This window comes from Puntigrus tetrazona, chromosome 3 (genome assembly GCF_018831695.1).
Source record: "Puntigrus tetrazona isolate hp1 chromosome 3, ASM1883169v1, whole genome shotgun sequence".
NCBI classification, from domain to species: domain Eukaryota; kingdom Metazoa; phylum Chordata; class Actinopteri; order Cypriniformes; family Cyprinidae; genus Puntigrus; species Puntigrus tetrazona.
Window position 1 is genome coordinate 15,548,363 of NC_056701.1, and position 21,700 is coordinate 15,570,062.

The following is a 21,700-nucleotide window of genomic DNA, read 5'->3' on the forward strand; positions in this document are numbered from 1 at the left end:
ACTTCTTCACAGGAAGGTGTTGTAATGGATTTTGAAGTACTTTGGACAGAAACCATGATTACTACTTTTTTAGATTATTGTGATGTTTTTCTCAGCCATTTTGATGGCACCCATTCACCGCAAAGGATTCATTTGTGAGCAAGTGAGGTAATGCTAAATTTCTCCAAATCCTTTTCATTGCCGAAACAAACATGTACATCTTGGAAGGCCTGGGTTCAAAGTAAATTTACAGGATTTTTTATTTTTGAAAGATCTATTCCTTTAATTGCTTAAATTAGTTTAATTTACAGATATTTCCCAGCGTTTAAGAAGTTTTAAGACTCCAGGAATGTCTTTCTCCCGAGGAACAATGTTTGGCAGAAAGTGAATGTTCAACAGCGTTAGTAATCTCAGTCCCTAACAGTCTAAATGTCTTGTTTTGCATCCAATGCTATAAAGAGTTTCTTAAAATGACAATTTATATTCGTGTGTTAACATTTTCAAGTTACAAAACAAACAAAAAACACAAACTAGAGTTGAACAACTTCATCTAAAAAGGTTGATGAGTTTGACCAGCATTTATTCTGCAGATATGTTCTGACACACCGCATATTATTGACCACAAGGCAGTGGCACAGATAGTTCCTGAAAGAGAGATGAGAAAAGGTGGCCGTACTGAAGTCTCAACATTCAACTCCGGGAGTGTGAAGATCTATTTAAGAGGCACAAGAACAAAATGGTATTTAAACAAAAAAAAATTCAAGAATTATCTGAACATTCTGAAATCCCATCCGATGGCCTTAAAATATACAGGAAAAACCAGAGGGACTGTTTAAGGCAGGTGAAATCTCCTCGACTGATTTAATTGTGTAAAGACAATCCCGAGTGGCCTCAAGAGCGCAGAGCCATGCATTTAGTTCACCGGCTTGATTGTTTAATTGCAAATTATTTAAGCAAACAATCATTCCAAACTGTCAATTTGTCAAAAATCAGTAGACAGATCACTGTAGCTTACTGTAAGAAATGCTATATATTAACCACTTTATTTTTTCTGTACTGTAGAGTTTGTAAACAGAAACGAGAAATGCAGGAGCATTCTGAAATAAATAGGTTATTTTTTTTCCAAGGCAGCCAACCTTACAATTTAAAAAAATGAAATGACCATGCTAACAGCACTGGAAAACCTGATGAAAAAGATGAACTGGAGGAGTAATAAATGAATCAACATTAGAACTCAAACTTTCAAGTAGATTAAACCGGTTTCTCTTCAAAACAGTCTGGGTTCCACTCGCTCTCGCACTTTTTAGGGTTGATCTTTCCCCTTCAAGAAAAGGTGTCCTGAAAACTATCAGAATTTGACCGATCCGAGTAAACATTAGCAGTGCGGCTCAGACAACCCCTCATCCTTTCAAGCATCTCACCATCATCCTGGTGCAGCACCTGGTCCTGTGTCACGTGGAGGCGAGTCTCCTGGCAGCTAGCTGATGATCTTGCTGATGGCCTGTAAAGAGGGGAAGTCATCATCGCCGATGTGCAGGGTTTTATGGGTGTTGAAGTCTTTCAGAGCCAGCACCTGCTTACAAGTGGGACACACTTGGCAGTCCAGCTCCAGGCTGTTGCTGGTGGTGCCTGTCTGCCAGGCTTTCTTTTTGTTTTTTTTGGGCTTGGAGCCCTGCTGCTGTTTCTCGAGAGCCTTAAAGTCTCCGTGGGCAGTGAGAAGCTCCTGTTGCTTGCGAGTGTCCGGCAGGAGAACCAGCAGCTCATTGAAGACCCTGTTGAAATTCTCTCCCAGCAGCTCCTGGCAGCTTTTGTAGTACTCGACAGCAGGTAGTATACCCTGCTCAAGAGGAAAAGAAGAGATCAATGAAAATATTAACAGGTAATATACATCGACACAATGCTTGTGTCAAACAGTGTGTATCATAGGTTCTTATAATGGGTCACCAGTTTCCACTATTTTAAACTTTTTTTATTGGTTCAGTTAAAAGGGTTCTACAGGACGTGTATTTTGGAAATAAAATATTTTAAGTGCCCCATTATGGATTTCTGAAAATGACTTTTCATGCAGCGTGTAACAACTATAAATGCATGAAAATATCCTGCAAACGGCTTCATGTTGATGTCAAAGTGAAACATTAGCATATTCCATTTAATACTTTATTATTTTAAATATTCTATTTATAATCCAATTTTCCATATTCCATTCAAAAAGTTCATAGGACTACACAAGGAATTAGTGAAATTTAAAACTAGCAGAACTAATCTAATAATGTGTAGGACTAACATTAACTGAACTGAAATGGTCTTGGTTAAATAGTTACCTGTCTAAATTGGCCTGAATAGTTTTTGAACTCGTTGAACTTGGTTTCATCATTTTGAAGATAATTCTTAATAGACTGAATAAGGTCCATGTTTCTTTGCTGGAAATTGTCAGGTATGAGGTAGGATCCAATAGCAGGTGTCACTCTGAAAGAAAACACAATGAAATGAATGAATATTAAATTATTAAATTAAAAGTTTGGTGAATTTTTTAATCTATTGTCAAATCTGAATATATTTTGAAAATTCTTTTTTTTTTTTTCTTTTTCTTTTTTTTCACGCATCATTACTGTAATCAGTGTCGCATGATTTCACAGTGTCCTTTTTTATGGAATTTCAACACTCTCATATATTCGTTTTATAACATTAACCATTGGTTTCACAGACAAGGCTTAAGTGTATTCCCAGACTAAAATACATGTCGGAGTTGTTTTAATTCAAAGTTAGGCAAGGACTGATTTTAAAATGTCAGTTTCACTGCTTTGTCTTAGGATGCACACCAGTAGTTCTTTTATCTAAGGCATTGTTAAAAACTTAAAATGTCCTAATTGCACTATAGTCTAATTCAGAATCAACCCTCAAGCCCTGTCTGTAATACTAGGCCTAAGACACTGCCAACTTCCCATCATTAAATAGTTAACTTTAATGGTTTCAAAATACAACAGTTACTCAAAATTGCCCCCCGCCCCCCCCAGGTATAACAGCACACATTACAGTTTCTAACCTTTTAACAGCTGGCATTGAGGAGTCCACCACATTACTGTTGAGCGGGATGCCGGTGAATCCTGGAGGAGGTTTGCTGACAGCAGGCCCGAGGCCAGGAGGAGGCGGCGGCGGCAGCACACTCTGAGTGCTCTTCAACGGAAATGAGCTTTTAAAGCCTGAAAACACAAGTACACGCTTAAAAACCATCTCATTTCAGGTACTGCCTCTTTAAAGGAAAGGAACTGGCTTACCAGGTGGAGGTTTTCTGGAGGTAAGTGCTGGAAACTCTTCTTCTTTGGGTGGAGGAGGTTGCTCAGTTACCGGCTGCTTTAAAGGAGAAGGAATATTTTCAGGAAACGATGTAGGCGACAGTGCTTCTGCTGATTTCTCTGTGAATCCATTCATGAAAGAGTTTGTTTTAGAGGGGAGACTGTTGTCGAGGGGCTTCATCTCAGGAACGTTCTCTTTGTGAGCCATTTTGGACACGGACTGTGGAGTGTGTGAAGGGGAATCCAGAGATGAAGTTGTGGCTTGCTTCTTTTTCTTATTGGTTTTGGGGTTGGGCTGAGACGAGCCACCCTGTACCGTCAACAAGGTGGAGATATCAAGCATAGTTGGTACCGCACGGAACTCCTGAGCCGTTTTGCCGGTTTGGGGGTCCTCGTCATCCGATGAGGATGGACATTTGACTTTAGGTGGAGCTTTGTGGGTTTCGGCAGAGGTGAGCTTCTTTTTGCGGCGAGATGAGGCAGTAAGTGGCTGAGGCACACTTCCACTGGGCGGCGGGTCACTGGCGGACAGTATGGATGAAGAGACTGTAGGGGCCGTTTTGGTAGGCAGAACCACAGGTTTATTGGACACCGCCACAGGTTTGCTTCCAGCTTGAGACCAGGCTGATGTTGTGTTTGATTGGGGTTTCAGTGGTTTGATCTTGGAGACCAGTGCAGGGAAGTCCTCCTCCTGGAAGGACGAATTTTTCTTGGGTTGATTTGTGTATGCAGGTGTCATTGGAGCAGAAACTACTGAGCCAGACAAGCATGGGAAATCATCTTCCTTCAGAGACACAGAAGTTTGTTTGACCTTGCTGCAACAGAGAGACAGACATTGTAAAATACTGATCTGATTAAATGAAACTCAGTGTTTAATAGCACATTTTCAAATGGCGCTCGCCCATGATGCTACAATTTTTTTTGCTGTTGCATGTGTGTATATGTGTGTATATACCTATGAGCCCACCCAAAATCTCAAATGGATAATCTGGACAACGTTTTTGTTCTGCATAATCTTTTCGGACAAAAAAGTTCTTCTTCAAGTATTGAATGGACCAGTTTTTTTTTCATTATGCATGGACAGTTTCTATCAGTCTGTCATTTTTCAATTTATGCCTATAAAAAAATGCTTGAATTAAAAAAATTAATTAAAATTAAAGCGTAAAAAAAAAGAAAGAGCGTTAGCTAAGCTTTGATATAAAAAATTATAAAATGTATACATATTTTAATTAGTATTTATTTTTGTATTTAAATTTATTTTCATTACAGTTGAGGTTTTAGTCATTTAATTTTTAGTATGTGTGGTGTTTTTTTCACTTTTATTTAGCAAAGGCAAATGAAATGAAAATGTCTTATTTTTTTCATTCAATGTCTGGACAAAGTGACTAAAAAGCAAGCGTATTTAATAATAAAAAAATATAAATTAATAAATAAAGATATTCCCTCTTTTGAAAAACAGGACAAACATACCTTGGAATTGGAGCTGGAGGTGCAGCTGCCCCCAAAACAGGGAAGTCCTGACCAGCCAAAGAGGCATTATTCTTCACTGATCGAGCTGAAATATATTTAAACATGCAATTTTATTCCAAATTAATAAAGAAAGAAATACATAGACACGTTTTAGATTGACCTTCAGATACCTTGCATTTCGTTTGTCTGCTTGGCGGTGCCTCTCTTGTTTCTCATGTCATCAGGCTCCATCTTTTCTTCTTTGCGTGGCTTTTGATTGCTTCTCTCTTGAACATGACTTCTCTCCTGCACATGGCTTCTCTCTTCCTGGTGGCGGCTGGCCATCGAAGCACGCAAAGCAGCGGCGATCTCCCTGTCCTCTTCCTCTCTGAGGACAACACCACACTCAGTCTTCCACGAGCCCTCTCATACGTCAGAATGCAGCACCGATGAGGACCTACCGATTATATCTCCAGCTCCTGACATTCTGCGGTCCTCCTGGGGCTCGTCCTCTTGCTGGTCTTCCCTGTCTGTTGAAGCGCTCCACTTCCTCATAGTCATCGCCACCAACTGTCAGACCTAAAACAAGACATCCAGATGGGCTTGATTAAAGCATGCGTCGCCTAACTCATATCCAACTCACAGAAAGTGCCAATTCAGCTTTACCGTCATTTCTTCGCTGCTGTCTGGGTGCATAGTTGAACTGAATGTCGATTTGGCGATTCTGCCGTGCTTCAGCCCGGTTTTTGCTATGGGCAGCAGCTTTGTGAGCCTTATAGTCAATTTCTGTGCGGAAAGCGTGAGTGAACTGTTCTGTACTGCAGCGGCCCTCCTCGCAGAGATAATGGCTCTCTCTGAAGTGCTCGCTGAGGTACTGGTAGTCGCTACAGGACAAAAATAATACTTCAGTCAAGTGAATTAATATTTCAATTGCGTGAATATTACAATGCAAAAAGACTGCTATGAACTGCATGTTTTATAGGTTTCTGTCTAAATAAATTAGTTTCGTTCGCACACATTGATGCATGAGTGATGCTTGTGGGTTTTTTTTAGCATCTGCAGTCTCACTATGTGAGGCCATAAACTTCATCTCCAGAGCTGCTCTGAGAATTATTTCATGAGCATGTCACCAATTCACTTGATAAAAATAACGTTTTATACACTTAAAGCTTAAAGGGTCTTTGTGATGACCTGACCTGTCAGAATAAAATATTGGATTAACATGCTTTTAAATTGAACACATATTGGCAGAAATACAGTACTACAGAATGTATTAAATAAATGATAAATCATTAACATGAAATTATGACCACAAAGATTAAATTTCTGTGCGTCTGTGTATAAACCAGAACTGCTCTTTTACCTGTAATACTCCTGAGCACCATCTGCATCACAGAAATGGCAGAAGTAATGATCGCGCCGTAGGTGCTTCAGTAACTCATCGTTGTCCAGGTACCGATCGTCACAGAATTTACAAAGCGGATGGCCACGGTGTGAGGTATCATCCGGGTCCCCTTGCGTTCGATGTCGAGCCAGGTCTTTTCGATTGTACCACTTCCGCTCATATGAGAATATCTGAACACAGAGCAAATTATTTTGTGAAGGAATAACAACAACAAAAAAAAATCTTTAAATAATAATCAAAACAATAATCATTACAACGCAACACTACCTTCAGGTGCTTTGCACACAACTTGCAGCAGAAGAGTTCATGTTGTTTCCGCATATGCTGCTCCAATTCTTCAAATTTGGAGAACACTTTTGGTTCTGGGCATTGTGGACATTCATGCAACAAAATCTTCCTGCATTAGATATGATATGAAGAGCTTGTAAGGAACATTTCAAATATTGTTGATTTTAAGCTGAAAAACAGAACTGACAGTGATGTGATATAGTATGCACATGTCAGTTGTTTATAAGAGTGGATACAAAACTCAGTTGTTTATAAGAGTGGATACAAAACTCATGACATAGATATAGATTTCAGTACTTCTAACTCTATTTTACATACAAATATAGCAAGCAAAAAAAAAAAAAAAAGTTTAATCTTTATCTATACGTATATTTGATTTCAATGGACGACCACTCGATTATAAATCAGGACTTTAATCCAGATTAACACCTTGTAAAAAAAGAGTTAGTAGGCCTAATAATGGGCTGCATTTCATATTCATTCCGTTTTCTACAGTAAAATATATCAATGAAAATATTTATACTGAGAGAGCAAGATAATATGATGCACTGATGTAATGAATTTGCAAGACATCATCTAGAGACATCTAGCAACTTTAAGATGGCTTTAGCTACTTTCCATTTAAAGAATTCGGCAACACTTAAATTTTCCTAAGGGAAAAAATCTAAATGTAAATCCTGCCTTGATTATTTTTAACAGAATGCATCAATTTACAATGAATGCTTAGTTGAAGGAACAATTATATACAGAACACTGTCAAAAGGATAGTTTTCCTCATCCCTGCTGAGTAAAAAAAGTTCATACCTGAACTGTGCATATATCTTTCCATCTGCAAAGTAAATGTCATATTTCTTCTCACACTGGTATTGATGAATGTTCAGAGCGGCAAAGGGTTCAAGTTTCTTTATGAAGACCACCTAGAACATTAGAATAAAAAAACATGTTTTTTTTTAATTAGAGGGAAAAAAAACCCCATCAAGGATTCTTTAACAATGAAACACTTTTTATAGCGCGAACAAAGTTGTCAAAAAAAAAAAAAAAAAAAAGCTAAAAGCAAAATCTTTTCAATTTCTGACTGGAGGCGCAAGGTCCAGATGAGTCACGTGAGTCACGCACTGTCAACATGACGTCGCACGTTGACAGGCTGTCAGCAGGCACACGTTGTCTAGTAGATTCTAGGGAGAGTACTCTGAAACCGATTACATAACAGCACGATTCAGCTGAGCTGTCCCAAGTCACGTCTAATTATTAAAGCATCTTTCGAACTTTCCTCCTGATATATCCTTGCCTGTCATATATATGACCCTGGAGCACAAAACCAATCATAAATAACACAGGTGTATTTGTAACAACAGCCCACAACATACTGTATAAAATAAAACCATTAAGTCAAGATCATCGATTTTTCTTTTATGGCAAAAATATTGAGTTACGTTAAGCTATTTTATACGTTTCCAACCGTGAATATATCAAAACTAAATATTTATGATTAGTAATACGCACTGCAAAGAACTTCGTTTGGACAATTTTATTCCAGATTTTCTAATAGTTGTAACTCAGTCAAATATTGTACCGTCTTAACAATCAACGGAACGCTTAAAATTCAGCTACGTTAACCCACGTGAAGTAAACCACTCCGTGAAGGCAGCCAGCGAGCCGCCTAGTTGTCACGGGAAACGTCCGCTAATAAATCACCACAGCTGCGCTAAACCAGCTCACTTCCGAACTAAAAACAAGTTTACAAACGTATCTACAACCAAAAACAGAAGTCATAACACCAACTAATCGAACGGCTACCCCAATTCCACATCTGAAAGATGACATAACTGAGCTAAACTTTTTCGTGACAACTTCTCCACGCCGCTAGCGACGAGACAAACGCGACCGCTCCCGTTAGACGTGTATGTAACGTTAGCTTAATGTTACTACGGCAGGCAGGCGGCTGTGTGCGGTGTATGTGAAACGGCCGAGGCCTGCTCTCGCTGCAGCGGCACCTTGTCAAGCTGCTCCCGGCAGACGGCGCAGTACTTCTGCTCGCAGAGCAGCCGCATCTTGGTGGAGCAGCGGTAACACACCGGGTGATCGCACTTCCCCACCGCGAACATGTCGATGTCCTGGCAGCACAGCACGCAGCTGCTCTCCGCGTCTCTCTTAGCTGTCGACTCCATACTGGTAGAAGGCACTGGCTGTGTGTGCTGGAGTTTTTTCGCTATAATCCGCTTGGATTTGGACGGCTTGTAAACGACAGTACGGGCAGTGAGGCCGGGAGAAGCGCGCTCCTGTGTGCGTAATCGTTCGGCGCAATGCATTGTGGGGAGCGACAGGCCAGCAAGAGACAGGAAGAGCTTTCATTATGACACACCGGACTTTTATACCATATACCTTTGCGTGGATTACATGATAATAATATAATGTTATAATATGTAAATATAATCGATTATTATAACGATTAATAAACATATACTTATATTAACATTTGACCTATGACCGCAAAAAGTTGTTTTAAGAGAGATTTATACATCATCTGAAAACTGAATGAATAAGGATATTTATTAAATGAACAGAACAATATTTGGCTGTGATACAACTATTCGAACTATTTTTTTTTTTAATTTGTCAAATCAAATCTTTAGCAATGCATATTACTAATCAAGAATTCATTTTCAAAATTCATTACTTTAGAAAATGTTGAAAAATATTAGTGGAACATGATATTTACTTAACAGCCTAATGATTGTTGGCATAAAAGAAAAATCGATAATTTGGACCCATACCATGTTTTTTTGGTTGTTGCTAAAAATGTACTTGTTCCACTTATGTGGTCTAGGGTCACATATTAAAATGAAGCAATTATTTTTATGATTTAATGAGATCAATTAATAAACAAAAAAAAATGCAATAATTTGACTTGATATTAAGTAGTGAAATAATTTATATTAATTACTAAAGTAAGATTTAAATTCCTAATTTCAATTATTTTACAAAAAATTAATAAAAATAATTATTGACTGCAGTCCTCTGGCCCGACCACTTATTATTTAAAAAAACAACAACCTTTGTTTTATGAACAACCGACGAAAGTAACATGCCCTTACTTATATAAATACATGTTACACCACTAATAGTTTTCCAACACCATTAACGCGTACATACAGTGCAAAATACTCCACAAGAATAATACAGATGTGCGATGAAATTTTATTCAATACAAAATACATAAATAGAGCATCTGCAGGTGAAATCAGTGGCAGAAAATATTTGTACACATAGAAATACATTTATATATGCAGACAAAAAAGCTGCAGTGACAAAAAAACAAAACAAAACAGGGCAACTCACCATCAACTGCAAAAAACTATTTTACCTGTACCAATCCCTTTTATGACAGCCATAACAAATTTGATTAGCATAATTAAAATAAGAATATTTATTTCCTTGGCTAAACAAATTTCCCCTGTCCAAGTTCAACAAATATTCAAAAAAAAAAAAAAAAAAAAAAAAAAACCTATCAAGTAGTCCATATACAGGACCATAAACTCTCTTCTCCTTTTTTTTTTTTTTAAAGCACAACCTGTAATTAATGAAACTGTCAGCTAAATAGCTCAATCAGCTTTGATATGTGAAAACCATCACGGTTAGACTGTTGTACGACTACCACTTGATTGCCAATTACAGATTGCGCTTCTAATTAAAAATCACTGGGTTCCACAGTTATCTGCTGCATTGGTATCGATGTACGGGGCGGTTTGAGGGCATAAAAGTACAAATTCTCTTCTGGACATGTAAATAACTGAAAATACATCCCACACAAACTGTGCAATTCATTATTCCATCAGCATTGGCATCAGAGTCAACACCCCAACAGTGAAGCAGTAAAACAGGTCAAGCTAATGGAAAGAAACATTCAAAAGGCAAAAAAAGAAAATACAAATCTGGTGAGGCACCAAATCAGCATCACGTTTAGGTGCTATCTGAAACAGACATAGGTGTTGTGCTTTAAAAAACTGAAAGTTTTGGCAGTATGTGACGTGCACCTACAGAATAAAACGTATAACCCAGACAAATTATATAAGGAGTTGTCTTTAAAATAACCGCTGCACAATTTAGAAAAATGTAAATGTAAACAGGTATGACAATTCACAACTCTTGTGCAGCCAGATGGTTAAAAGAACAAGAAGACTCTCCCTCAACAGATATGTTCTTCTTAAAACATCCCTTAAAGGAATACAGCATTTGATCTCTTAAGGTAACGACTACCCAAGTGCTGTATCATTTAGACTCTTCCTTTGATTTTAAATCTACACATAAATATAAAATTCGATAATATTGCTTCAGACAGCAAATATATATGTATGTGAGCTTTTTAAAGAGAGTGATGCAGTGCACATAAATGTATGTGAGTGGTGTTTTCTGAACCCTAATGCTCAAACTGTATTCAGACAGACTGCGTGAGTCTGGTTTATGCAGGTGAGGTCTTGAAGGCGCTCCATGCGTGGAAACAGCGGGTGAAACAGTGAGGCTCGTTGCCTTTACGCACCAGGCGCAGTTTTCTGGGGTGCTCTGTATCCTTGGACCTCATGTGCTGAATATAGACCTGATTGAAGGGGGACACGGACGTTAAGCAGGCGACGGGAAGGCCTGAGCGCAAATGTGTGCGAAGATAAAAACTAGGTGCTGGTACACAATAAAAACCACTACTAACCTGACAAGCCTTCAAGCTCAGTTTAATCTCCACCTGGCTTGTCTGTGTGCCAACCCACATGTAAACCTGAGAAAACGGAGCACACGAACAGCTCAGCAACAGAAATCACTGCCAAGAGAATCTGTTTGACTGCAAACACCAAACTCTACCTCTTTCCCGTTGTCTAAAAGCATGATGTCGTCATCGGCCAGGTCATCTTGACAGAAGTCTGAGCACTTCTCTGATACCGCGAAGTAACCCTTCTCATTGGAGCACCTGAGACGAAAGGAAAAAGCTATTAGTACCTTCATTCAAATATGGTTGAATGTATTACACATATGGCAAAATACAAAAAAAAGATAAGCAGTAACAAAACCATCTAATATTTTACGCTAGGTTTTTTAAGCTTAAAATGGCTACATTTGATCACAAATACAATATAAGCCATAACACTGTTAAATAGAAATTGAGAAAAATGAGATTTAAGTGTCACTTATTCCCGTGATGTTAAAAGTGAATATTCAGCATCATCCAGTGTCACATTTTCCTTCAGAAAATAATCATTTTAATATGCTTTTTATGATTTGCTGCTCAAGAAACACTTCTTATTATAATCAGTCGCACAGCTTAATATCTGTGAAACCCATGAAACCTTTATATTTCTCTGAAAAGTTCAAAATAACATTTATTTGAAGTCTTTTGCAACATTATAAATGTATTTGCTGTCAGCTTTGATCAAACTTAAATGCATCCTTACTCATCCTAAGGTCTCAAAAAAGGATCCAAACTTTTATAAATGTTAGTGTATTTAAGTAACTTAAACGGAAATGAAATGCTCACCTAAACAGTCTGGCGTATTTCATGTACTCTGCATCTTCGTCGTATGGCTTCTGCGAGCCGATGCCAACCCAGAAGAAATTTTCTGGCTCTTCTCCTTCATTTATCACCTGAAGGAAAGAAAACAAAATTGTAAATACGGGTTGAGATGTAACGAGCACGTTTTGATTTTTCACAAACGCGGTGCGAACCTGCTTGCTGTAGGTGTCATCAAACATGGTGTTCATGATGTCTTCTGCCAGTTTAGCTTCATCCGGGTCTGCTGCTCGGCCCACCCACGTGTACACTATTCCCTGGTTGTCTGTACTTTCAAATGGCACCTAAACATATAACATGCGAGTTATTAACCGTTAACGAGCCACTGCAGATCTTTGTTCTTTTATGAATATTTGAAGATTCGTAACACAGTCAGGTGGTATAAAGTACATTAAATGTTTACCTTCAGTATGAAGCAGAACTCAGAGTTGAGGTTACTGGAATCTGTGGCTATTTGGATAGTCCTAAAAACACAAAAAACACCACTTATGTAAATTATTTTATTTTAGGCATAGCGGATGAAAACATGCTAGCAGGATATAACAGTTACCTGGTGCATAGCGCACTTCCATTTGTTCTGATGTGGTATAAGCTTGGCTGCACACTGTCCACTTTTAGCTTTCTCTTGCCTTTGTGGATGATGAATTTCCTTTTGAAATGTGACAAAAACTTAAGGTTCTCCTGCTGCTGGGTCATCCTGACAACCTGAAATATACACAGGACGATGACGTCTTCTTCAGATTAAACTTCATAACATTTATGAGGATACTCACACAGGATATTGCATTATCAGGGCAACAGGATGAACGCAATCAAGTTAGATTTCATAACATGTACATTAACTATGCAAACATGCGGTACCTCCAGTTTGCCTGGGAACAAGCTCTCAAACTTCTTTTGCAGGCTGAAGGTGAAGGTCAGCCAGCCCATGTTGGAGGCTTCTCGGCCCTGCCAGAAGTAAACCACACACTGGAAGTCTTCTTCAGGCTGTTTGTCCTCGTCGTCTCCCTCTTTCTCCTTGTCTTTCTCCTGATCATCCTCATACTCCACTGGCACCCAGTACCTGAAACACACACACAAATATCCCATTATTATATTGAAACATGAAAGTTTTCAAGTATTTTTTTGTACAAATCAGTAGCATGTATAAATTGATGGTACAATGAATATAATATTTAATAAAAAGGATGTGCTATGTAGGTTTTGTCTAAAGATTTCACCTAGTTAAAGGGATAGTTCTCCCAAAAATGAAAATTCTGTCAATACTCACCTTCACGTTGTTCCAAAACCGCAAGACCTCAAAAATTAAGATATTTTTGATGAAATGCGAGTGCTCTCTGACCCACCGTAGTCAAGAGTACTACCATGATTAAGATCCAGAAAGGTAGTGAGGACATTGTTAAAATAATCCATGTGACATCAGTGGTTCAACCATAATTTTTTGCAGCTACGAGAATGCTTTGTGAGCAAAGAAAAAAATAAAGACACTTTGAAGAGAATCAAGTATGTGCATGCTTTGATCCGAACGTAAACAATGTATGACACGGCTAACACAGAACAAGAATGTGTTATGTTCAGATCAAAGCGTGCATCGTGATAATGGTAATAGCCTTGCTGTCTAATTTCACATTGAGCAGCATTTACTACAAAGAGCCCCTGTTCACTGACAAGCTGTGCAAATGTTCACTTATCAGCGTGAATTTGCGTGGCTCGTCAGTAAACAGCTGCTCTTTGTAGTAAATGCTGCTCAATGTGAAATTACGCACATGATGGCATTTCCCGGTAATTACAGAAGCGGCTTTACTGACAAGATGAGCAATACATAGCAATCGCTGATTATCATGCATCCCCTTTTAAAACGGCAGGAGCGTGCAGAATGCTAAGCATCTATTTTGACCTGAGCATTTAAGCTTTTTCCTCGCCGCTGGGAGTTGAAGAATGTTCAACTTTGGGTAAAATGCTGTGCTCATCGCTGTCGCTTTCTAGTCAGCCAACCAATCACAGCAGAGGAGGGACAGGACGCTGTACTACAGCTGAACATCAAAGAAGAAAATATTGCTTGTCTCCAAGTACTTATATCTTTACTAGATGGATCTGCAGGACTACCATATTATTGTTATGAAATATAATGTTTGGGAAAACATTTCATTCTCAGTGTCTTCCATTACTTCAACTGACATTCATATTATAGCAGCCACGGCGCCTCAACGGAAAAAAAAAATAAAAATTGCATTCTCAAGCGCTCACAGATGAGAATTTTCAGCAGAGGGCCTGGCATTTTCTGCTGACAAAAAAAAATGCTTAAAAATTACTGAACTATCCCTTTAACACTCATTATTCGGTCCATCTCAGCACTGGATTTTTGCAGTTAATTTTAGTAAAACTCTCTGACCAACCTGCAGAGGAATACGTAGCAATCCTGAGTATAAAAGTGGCCAAACTCCTCCTCTGGTAAACGAGCGAACTTCTTTCCCTCCAGAACAAATCCCTCCATGCCATCCAAATCCTCGCTCCACTCCTCTATCATTTGTTCTGCCTGTAACCCAAAAACATGAAAAATGAATTTTATAGAAATGTAGCAGATGAAAGATGACATGTCGGGCTGTTTAATGCGCTGTTAATTCATGTCTCACCTCTGTGAGAGGCATTGCTGGCTGTCTAGGAAGGAACAGAGCTGTTAGGTCGGCTTTCATCTGATCCTTCTGCTCTGCATCCTTCTTCACCTTTCCACTCAAGCCCTCAGTCTGCTTCACACTCTCTGCATTCCTGGTATAATCCACCTTCAACACGTCATCCCAATTCTTGAACTTGGATTTGAACACCTGTTTATTGTAACATGGTAATATAACAGGAATTAGTGATTTTTTTTTGTAATGTGGTTTTCTTTAAGACTGACAGTAAATAACGTGTTTTTATAGCTGTATTTTGTCAATTTTACCTGGCACTCTGTGCCCTCCAGATTACGGATGACAACAGCGTGTTTTGGCCGATGGAGCATACTGCAAACCTCCTGGCCCAGTTTCAATGCAGCTGCCCTCACAAGTCGTGGGGATTTACGGCCAATCCAAATAAAGACATCAGACCAGCAATCTAAGATGTAGACACCTTTAGTGTCCAAAAGGCCTTGTACCTAAAACAAGATATTTCATCAGTTAAGGGTTTTAAAGGCCAATTGAAAAAGTACATGATAAACAAAAGAAGTTAAAATTAAGATTTTTAACATTTTAAATACTACCGTCTAATTTAACACATTCTAAAATATATTTTATTCATAATTTTGTGGAAACGAAGACACATTTTAAGGGCCAATTAAAAAGTACAACTCATAACAGAACTCATTTAACAGATTTTTAAATATTTTAATAAACTCTAAAACATATTTAATGTTAATTAATTTGAAATGCTACAAATTTTTATACGGTTACCAAAATGTTTCACTTTTGATAAATTCAATGCATCCTGTCTAAAAGAAAGTATTATTTATTTAAGAAATCTTGTTAACCCCAAATTTTTGAAAGACAGTGTACATACTACTCAATTTTAAGTTGCTTAAATCTTAAGTCTTAATCTAAGACTTCTTTATAAAAATGACAAATCATAGCAGTCTTAACTCTGCATTACCAATCTTTGCTCTGGAACCACATCTAACTTGAGCTTGTCCTTGTGCTCCACAGAGAGTTTGTAGTTGATCTGAGGAAGTTCAAGGTATCCCAAGCCCAAACCAACCTAACAGACCAAGAAAGAAAAAAATAGTTTTACAACATAATGGTTTTGGAAAGGAATACACAACAAATAACAGACCACTCCCTGACCTTATAAAGTTTGGGTCGAACAGGACTAAAGTCATCTGGGACATGTTTCTTGATTTCCTCGGGCTGTCCCCCAAGAATTTCCCAGACCTCTGGAGGTTCATGATTCTGCATCAAAGTTGTAATCTCTGCTTTGCCTTTTCTCTCGTTTTTGTTGATCTTCTCAGCAAATAACCTAGAAATAACATAAGCACTACTACAAATCTGAACCACAAGTTGGGTGAAAATAGCTTGTTTTGCATCTTACCTTGCTTTTGTAGTCCCACCAAGCGTTGCATTGCCTCCTCTCCAAACAAATATCTCAAGACCGGTGTCCAACAAAAAGACAAACCTTAAAATCAGAGAGAGGGGAAAAAGAAACATGATCACTCCCATCTAAATCACTCCCGTCAAAACACACAACACAGCAAAAAGTACATGAAGCTCACCGGGGGTCGAGTGAGGATGCTTTCAGAGGCACAGATTCTAATCTGATGTTCTTTTTCCCATAAACCCTGTACAACCTGCCCAAAACACAAAACAAACAGGATTAGAGCGATTCAGACCAGGATGTACTGGATAGGCTGTCCTGGGTGTTGTTTTTGATAGGGCACCTGGTTGGGTATTGAGAGTCCTCTACTGTGTAAAATCCACTGGCAGATCCACCCTCAATATAAGAAATTTCATTGTTGAACACCTAAAATGACACAGCACAGAAATAAAACTGTGTATAATGCAAAAATAGACCTACATCATTTGTTGTAGAAAATAGTGGTTGTTTTACTAACTGCAGTGAATTCTTCACTCTCGTCTCCCATCTCCTCTCTGATAGTCCTGCACTCAGCACCCAAATAATTACGGAGATTGACAGCGTGGATAGCAGAGCCGGCTTTCTTATCAAGGGTCGCTTCCTGCCCGATCCAGTAAAAGATCTGCCAGTTCAGGGCTCCATTGTCATCTAAGAACGTCTGTAGAAATGCATGAAAGAAGGGTTGCAGATCTCATTAAAACAATATGTAAATTACAGTACATTTAAGGAACATGAGGGGGGAAAAGGCCTAACCTTGAGAATAATGTAACAGTCTGCCTCATAGAACTTTCCATGGAAGGCTTCGTCCACCTGGATGGGTATAAAGTTTTCTATCTGCCAAACCGCGACACCAGGGATCTGGCCCACATCCTCCAAGAAGAACTCAGAGTAATCCAGCTGCGGTTTCTCCAGGTTCTTGTCCCATCGTTTGGTTTTCAGATCAGAGTATTTCAAGTCTCCATTCTCCTAAAAGATAGTAAGACACATGAAGACCAGGAACGTCTGGACACGTACAATTATAAAGATTCCGCCATGAGCTCTGCTGTACCCTTACTTCAATGGATTTGTTCTTCTCCTGAGCCACATCTGACATTCCCTTCAGCACCTGTTTAGCCTGATCATCCTGGGCTGAGTACTTGCATTTTCTTAGCCTCATCTTTCTGGCCATATGGTCTCTTGGGCTATTTCCTGCATGATACACAAAGATTATGATAATACACAGTTAGATTTTATGCTTTGAGTCAACACTACCACCACCACAAGAGAGAAACATATTGCACCTCCACCAGCTGCTGCCACAGTGGCTGGAGATGCACCAGCCAATCGTAGTTGGTTCTGCAATGAGAAGTCTATGTTGTACCACTCGGCTGTCCTGTCCACTGGTTTAGGGGGCATTACTAGGTTTGGATTCTCACGGACATCCAAAACCTTAAAAAAAACCAATAACAACATCAATCAGCATTCCCTAATGGTTTTAACATATGCATAAACATTTGTTGCCTTACAATTACATAAAAAGAAAAAAAATATAGATTTTCCTTCTTCGTATTAAGAGTTCTTACCTCCAGGTCAGTGAGGAAATGAATGGCCTCTGGTAACGTCACAAGCCGGTTCTTGTTCAAAACCAGCTTTTTCAATTTTCCACACCTAAAAGCAAAACAAAAAGCCACATTATCATCATCAATACATTATTTTTTTTAATAAATGATGTCAAACTACCAATGAACTGTGTCAGTTCTCACCTGCAAAGCCCTTCTGGAACGAGCTCCAAATTATTATTTGCTGCCATGAACTCAACCAGGTTGGACAATTTTCCCACACCAGACGGAAGCCCATCAAAATCAATTTTGTTTGAGTTCACATACAGCTTCTTCAGCTTAGACAGCTTGCAAATGGCAGACTGACAAAAAGAGAGAACAAAGAGAGACAATATTAGCAATGAGTCATCAAATAGATCAACGTAAGCTGAATGACAAATCTATTAATGTGATGAAGCATTATCTCCCACGTGCACAAAACGCTTTTAAGGCCAAACAACATCTGATCAATGCAAAGTTCCTCTGTTTTACTTTATAACGCAATGAGGGACTTACAGGCAGGGATGTGAGCTGATTCCTAGAAAGGTTGAGCGTCTCGAGTTTGGTCCACTGATCTATGCACAGTGACATTTCAGATATCTGATTGCTGCTCAGATTTAGCCGTTTGAGATTAGCCAGCGAATACAAGCATTCTGGAACCCGAGTCAGATCATTACAGGACAGGTCCACATCTACACAGAAGCACACAAGATTCATTATCCATGGAGAAGTAGCAATTTACTGATACAAAGCAACACCCCTGGATCTCTACCTGCTAGGTTGGTGAGGCCCTCCAGACTTGTGGGCATATTATTTTGAGTACGCTGAGTGTTTCTTAAATGAAGAGTTTGAAGCGCCACCATAGCAGGTAACTGCCTGTTTTGACCAAGGCACACAAGCAAGTTTATCAGAGGCAATGCTGATAACACAGTGAGGTCATCTGAAAGGAAGGCAGCCTTCCTCCTATAGGTGTACATAGATGGAAATTAAACAAATAAAAAGCATCTTTCTTACCTCAGCTGTGCGTGCATAAGCGGATTATTATTGAGCGTGAGGGTCTGCAAATGGACCAAGCGTCTCATCTGAGGAGGCAGACTGTCCAAGTTATTGTCACTTAGGTCCAGGTACAGCAGATCAGTAAGGTTAATGAACAGCTGATTTGGTATGTTATCAATGCTGTGAGAAAGAGGAAACGTCAGAAATGAATATTAGATTGCATTTGTGTTCACAGAAATCCACAGTTGAAATCATTATGACGATAACCAAAGAACGTAGAAAAGTCATGTAAATATCCCACTGGCATGTTTATATTTTTTCTCATGCTAAAGACCCGAAAAATGTATTAAAATGTATTATGTTCCTTATCATTGATTCTTATCCAGTAAATCAGAAACATGTCATGAGGCTTTCAAATACAGTTATGGACAATGTGAGGGCCTTGGAGGTAAAAAGGTTGAGAACTGATATAGATGAATGCTTGATTGGTTCTTTATTAGGTTTTCAGCATCTTGTGCCGTGTGCATAGCATTTCTAAAATGGTGTGTGAAGTTAAAAATAGTTCAACATGTCTGAAGAACCTGGCGTTATTTTCCATTCCTTCGGTAACACTCAGTCTAGCTATTACTGGGCAAAAAATACTGTACACACATACACATACACATATACACACACACACACAGACCATACCTATTGTGACTGAGGTTTAAGACCAACATGTTTCTGGAGTTCTCCAAATCCCGAGGGATTTCTGTTAGTTGGTTGTAGCTCAGATCCTGAAAAGAAGAGGGGAGAACACATCAAAACACACATATCTTTTACCATAATGTAGCACATAATCCATAACAAATGTCTCATAGTCTCACTAATAACACAGACACAGACCTGTTCACATAAAATTAAATAATGCCTGTAATTTTGCACTTAACCGAGATGCATACTTCATCCACCCAAGAGAGAAATAAACAGCAAGTAATTCTCCACATACCAGCACAGAAAGATCATCCAGCTGAAAAATATCATCAGGAACACCAGAGTTTTTCAGGTTGTTTGCTCTGGCCACAACCGCCTACAGCAAAACAACAAGGGCAGATTACACGCTGCTCTGAGTATTGAAAATAAATACAGTAGAATTCAAAATACAGCTTTAAAAAAAAAAAAAAAAAAAAAAAAAAAAAAAAAAAAGATGAAAGATGTCTTATGTTTGGTTAAACAAATTCTTAGTGAGCGTACTTTAATATTTTACACTAGATAAAACACTTTTTTTTTTTTTTTTTTTTTTTTATCTGAGATTACAAAATTTAATTGCTAAATTATTCTAGTCTCCAGGGTCATGTAATCATTCCACTATGTTGATTTAGTGCTCAAGAACAATTATTATCATTATCATCATCAGTAGTAACATTTTACCATACTTTTCATGATTCTTTGATAAACAGAAATGCAAAAGGACTTTTATTTGAAAAATATTACTTTGAAACATTAAACAAAATATTAATAGAAATATTTTAAAATATTATAAATGTTCTTACTGCCATTTTTAACGCATCCTTGCTGAATAAAAGTATAAACTTCTTTTAAAACTACAACAACAACAAACTTGAACCAAAACTTTTGAACAGTAGAATATGTAAACGGTTGCATTATTATTTACTTGAAAAGTAGGCAGAGAAACATGTGGCCATCAGTATTACAAAATACTTCACATTACCCTCAGGTTGGGAAGACTTGACAACTCTCCATGCAGCGTCGTCAGGCTGTTGTGACTCACAGACAAATGTTCCTGATTTTACACAAAAGAGCAAAAAGACCCAAAAATGAGCGTTGACAGTCTAATTGCAAAATACAAAACTGTGACTCAGCTTTGCGATTTGACAATCACCAGTTTCTGCAGGGAAGACAGTTCCTCTGGAAGATAGCAAAGCCCAGTTCTGTTGAGCTTCAGCCATCGCAAGCTGGTCATGGACTTGACATGCTCAGGAAAATAACCCCCCTGCGTTCAACAGAAGAAACAAAAGCATTGCAGTCTCATATCTGAGCTTCATGAGTCATAGGAGTCAGTTAATGATTTGGCAGTTTTTGACAGATCTGCTACACTGATGTCATTTTCCGAACAGTCCTACACTTCAATCTAACACAAGCTAAACCTAGGTCAATTATGCCATTTCAAAATCTCAGAGAGATTATGGGGTGTGTTTGCTATAGCAACAACATGAGACTGGGCTAGAAAACGTGCACGCTGTTCACAGTCATCTCAAGATGAGCAGATCTGACTGAAGTGGCTTTATATAAGACAGAGTCTTAGTACAAATTTACTCGGGTGAACTGACACACTTGAGAGCCTGTGTAATACTGCTTAAGGAACGCAAGTAAAACAATTCTGAACTTAACATACTTAAATGTTATTTTTCTTATGTAAATACTGATACGGTATGTTGAACTCTTTCGTCTAAAAGAAGCAGCTCCAACATGTTTTGAAAGCCCATGTCAGTAGCGCAGTTCATTTATCGAGGGCAGACGCGTCACAAAGCGTCAACCAACACATCAGATGCTAAAAAACGTCTAGTTATTTCCTTGCTGTCACACAGTTTGACTGACCGCGACAAATTTTGACAAGTCGCGAGCTAACGCCCAGCGTTCTATAAAGCTAGCAGCGTTAGCGCTGCTAGCTCACCAGCTCAATCTGTTTTGACACGATATCTAACCCACACCACTTTCTTCGTTTGAACGGATGATTTATTTACAACACCAAGTACACAAAGACGTATCAAAGCAGAAGTCTTACCTTAAAGTCATTCCCGCTTAGGTCAACTCCCCTGATAAAGGGGAGAACTCCGGTCGCGGCCATGTCTAATTCAGGATATGGCAGCAGTCGCAGTCTATTTCTGTTTGGCAGCGGCTGCTGGTGGAGCAACACACTCCCCCTCTCACATAGTACAGCCCACTAACTGCTCAGCGATACCAGCCACTCACACAAAAAAAGTTCTTTCCACTTCGAAAAAAATAATGACTTAGTTAAACCCGCCCGTGCTAAGCTACACCCTGCTGCAGTTGAGTCAGA

At 38.7% G+C, this 21,700-nt stretch overlaps 2 protein-coding genes across 2 annotated transcripts; both read right to left on the reverse strand.

The window, feature by feature from the left end:
• Positions 1-990: 990 nt before the first annotated feature.
• Positions 991-8,752, reverse strand: znf598 (zinc finger protein 598). Its single transcript, XM_043232132.1, has 12 exons — positions 8,409-8,752; positions 7,219-7,331; positions 6,394-6,523; positions 6,085-6,296; positions 5,388-5,605; positions 5,183-5,300; positions 4,913-5,109; positions 4,743-4,827; positions 3,255-4,087; positions 3,023-3,179; positions 2,301-2,445; positions 991-1,816 (listed from the first exon to the last, which is right to left on the reverse strand). The coding sequence occupies exons 1-12, from the start codon at positions 8,721-8,723 to the stop codon at positions 1,457-1,459; spliced, it is 2,883 nt and encodes a 960-aa protein (XP_043088067.1). The 5' UTR covers positions 8,724-8,752; the 3' UTR covers positions 991-1,456.
• Positions 8,753-9,592: 840 nt separating this feature from the next.
• On the reverse strand, positions 9,593-21,581 carry flii (FLII actin remodeling protein). The gene is made up of 30 exons (XM_043235010.1): positions 21,425-21,581; positions 20,522-20,632; positions 20,351-20,422; positions 19,628-19,708; positions 19,330-19,415; positions 18,658-18,819; positions 18,416-18,519; positions 18,160-18,335; positions 17,809-17,966; positions 17,629-17,713; positions 17,347-17,494; positions 17,121-17,254; positions 16,820-17,032; positions 16,545-16,724; positions 16,371-16,453; positions 16,206-16,280; positions 16,025-16,108; positions 15,781-15,952; positions 15,590-15,694; positions 14,907-15,098; positions 14,602-14,790; positions 14,365-14,504; positions 12,830-13,031; positions 12,519-12,673; positions 12,372-12,432; positions 12,124-12,252; positions 11,936-12,042; positions 11,266-11,371; positions 11,117-11,182; positions 9,593-11,008 (listed from the first exon to the last, which is right to left on the reverse strand). Exons 1-30 carry the CDS (start codon positions 21,485-21,487, stop codon positions 10,874-10,876), a joined length of 3,774 nt encoding a protein of 1,257 aa, XP_043090945.1. The 5' UTR covers positions 21,488-21,581; the 3' UTR covers positions 9,593-10,873.
• Between the last annotated feature and the right edge of the window lie 119 nt (positions 21,582-21,700).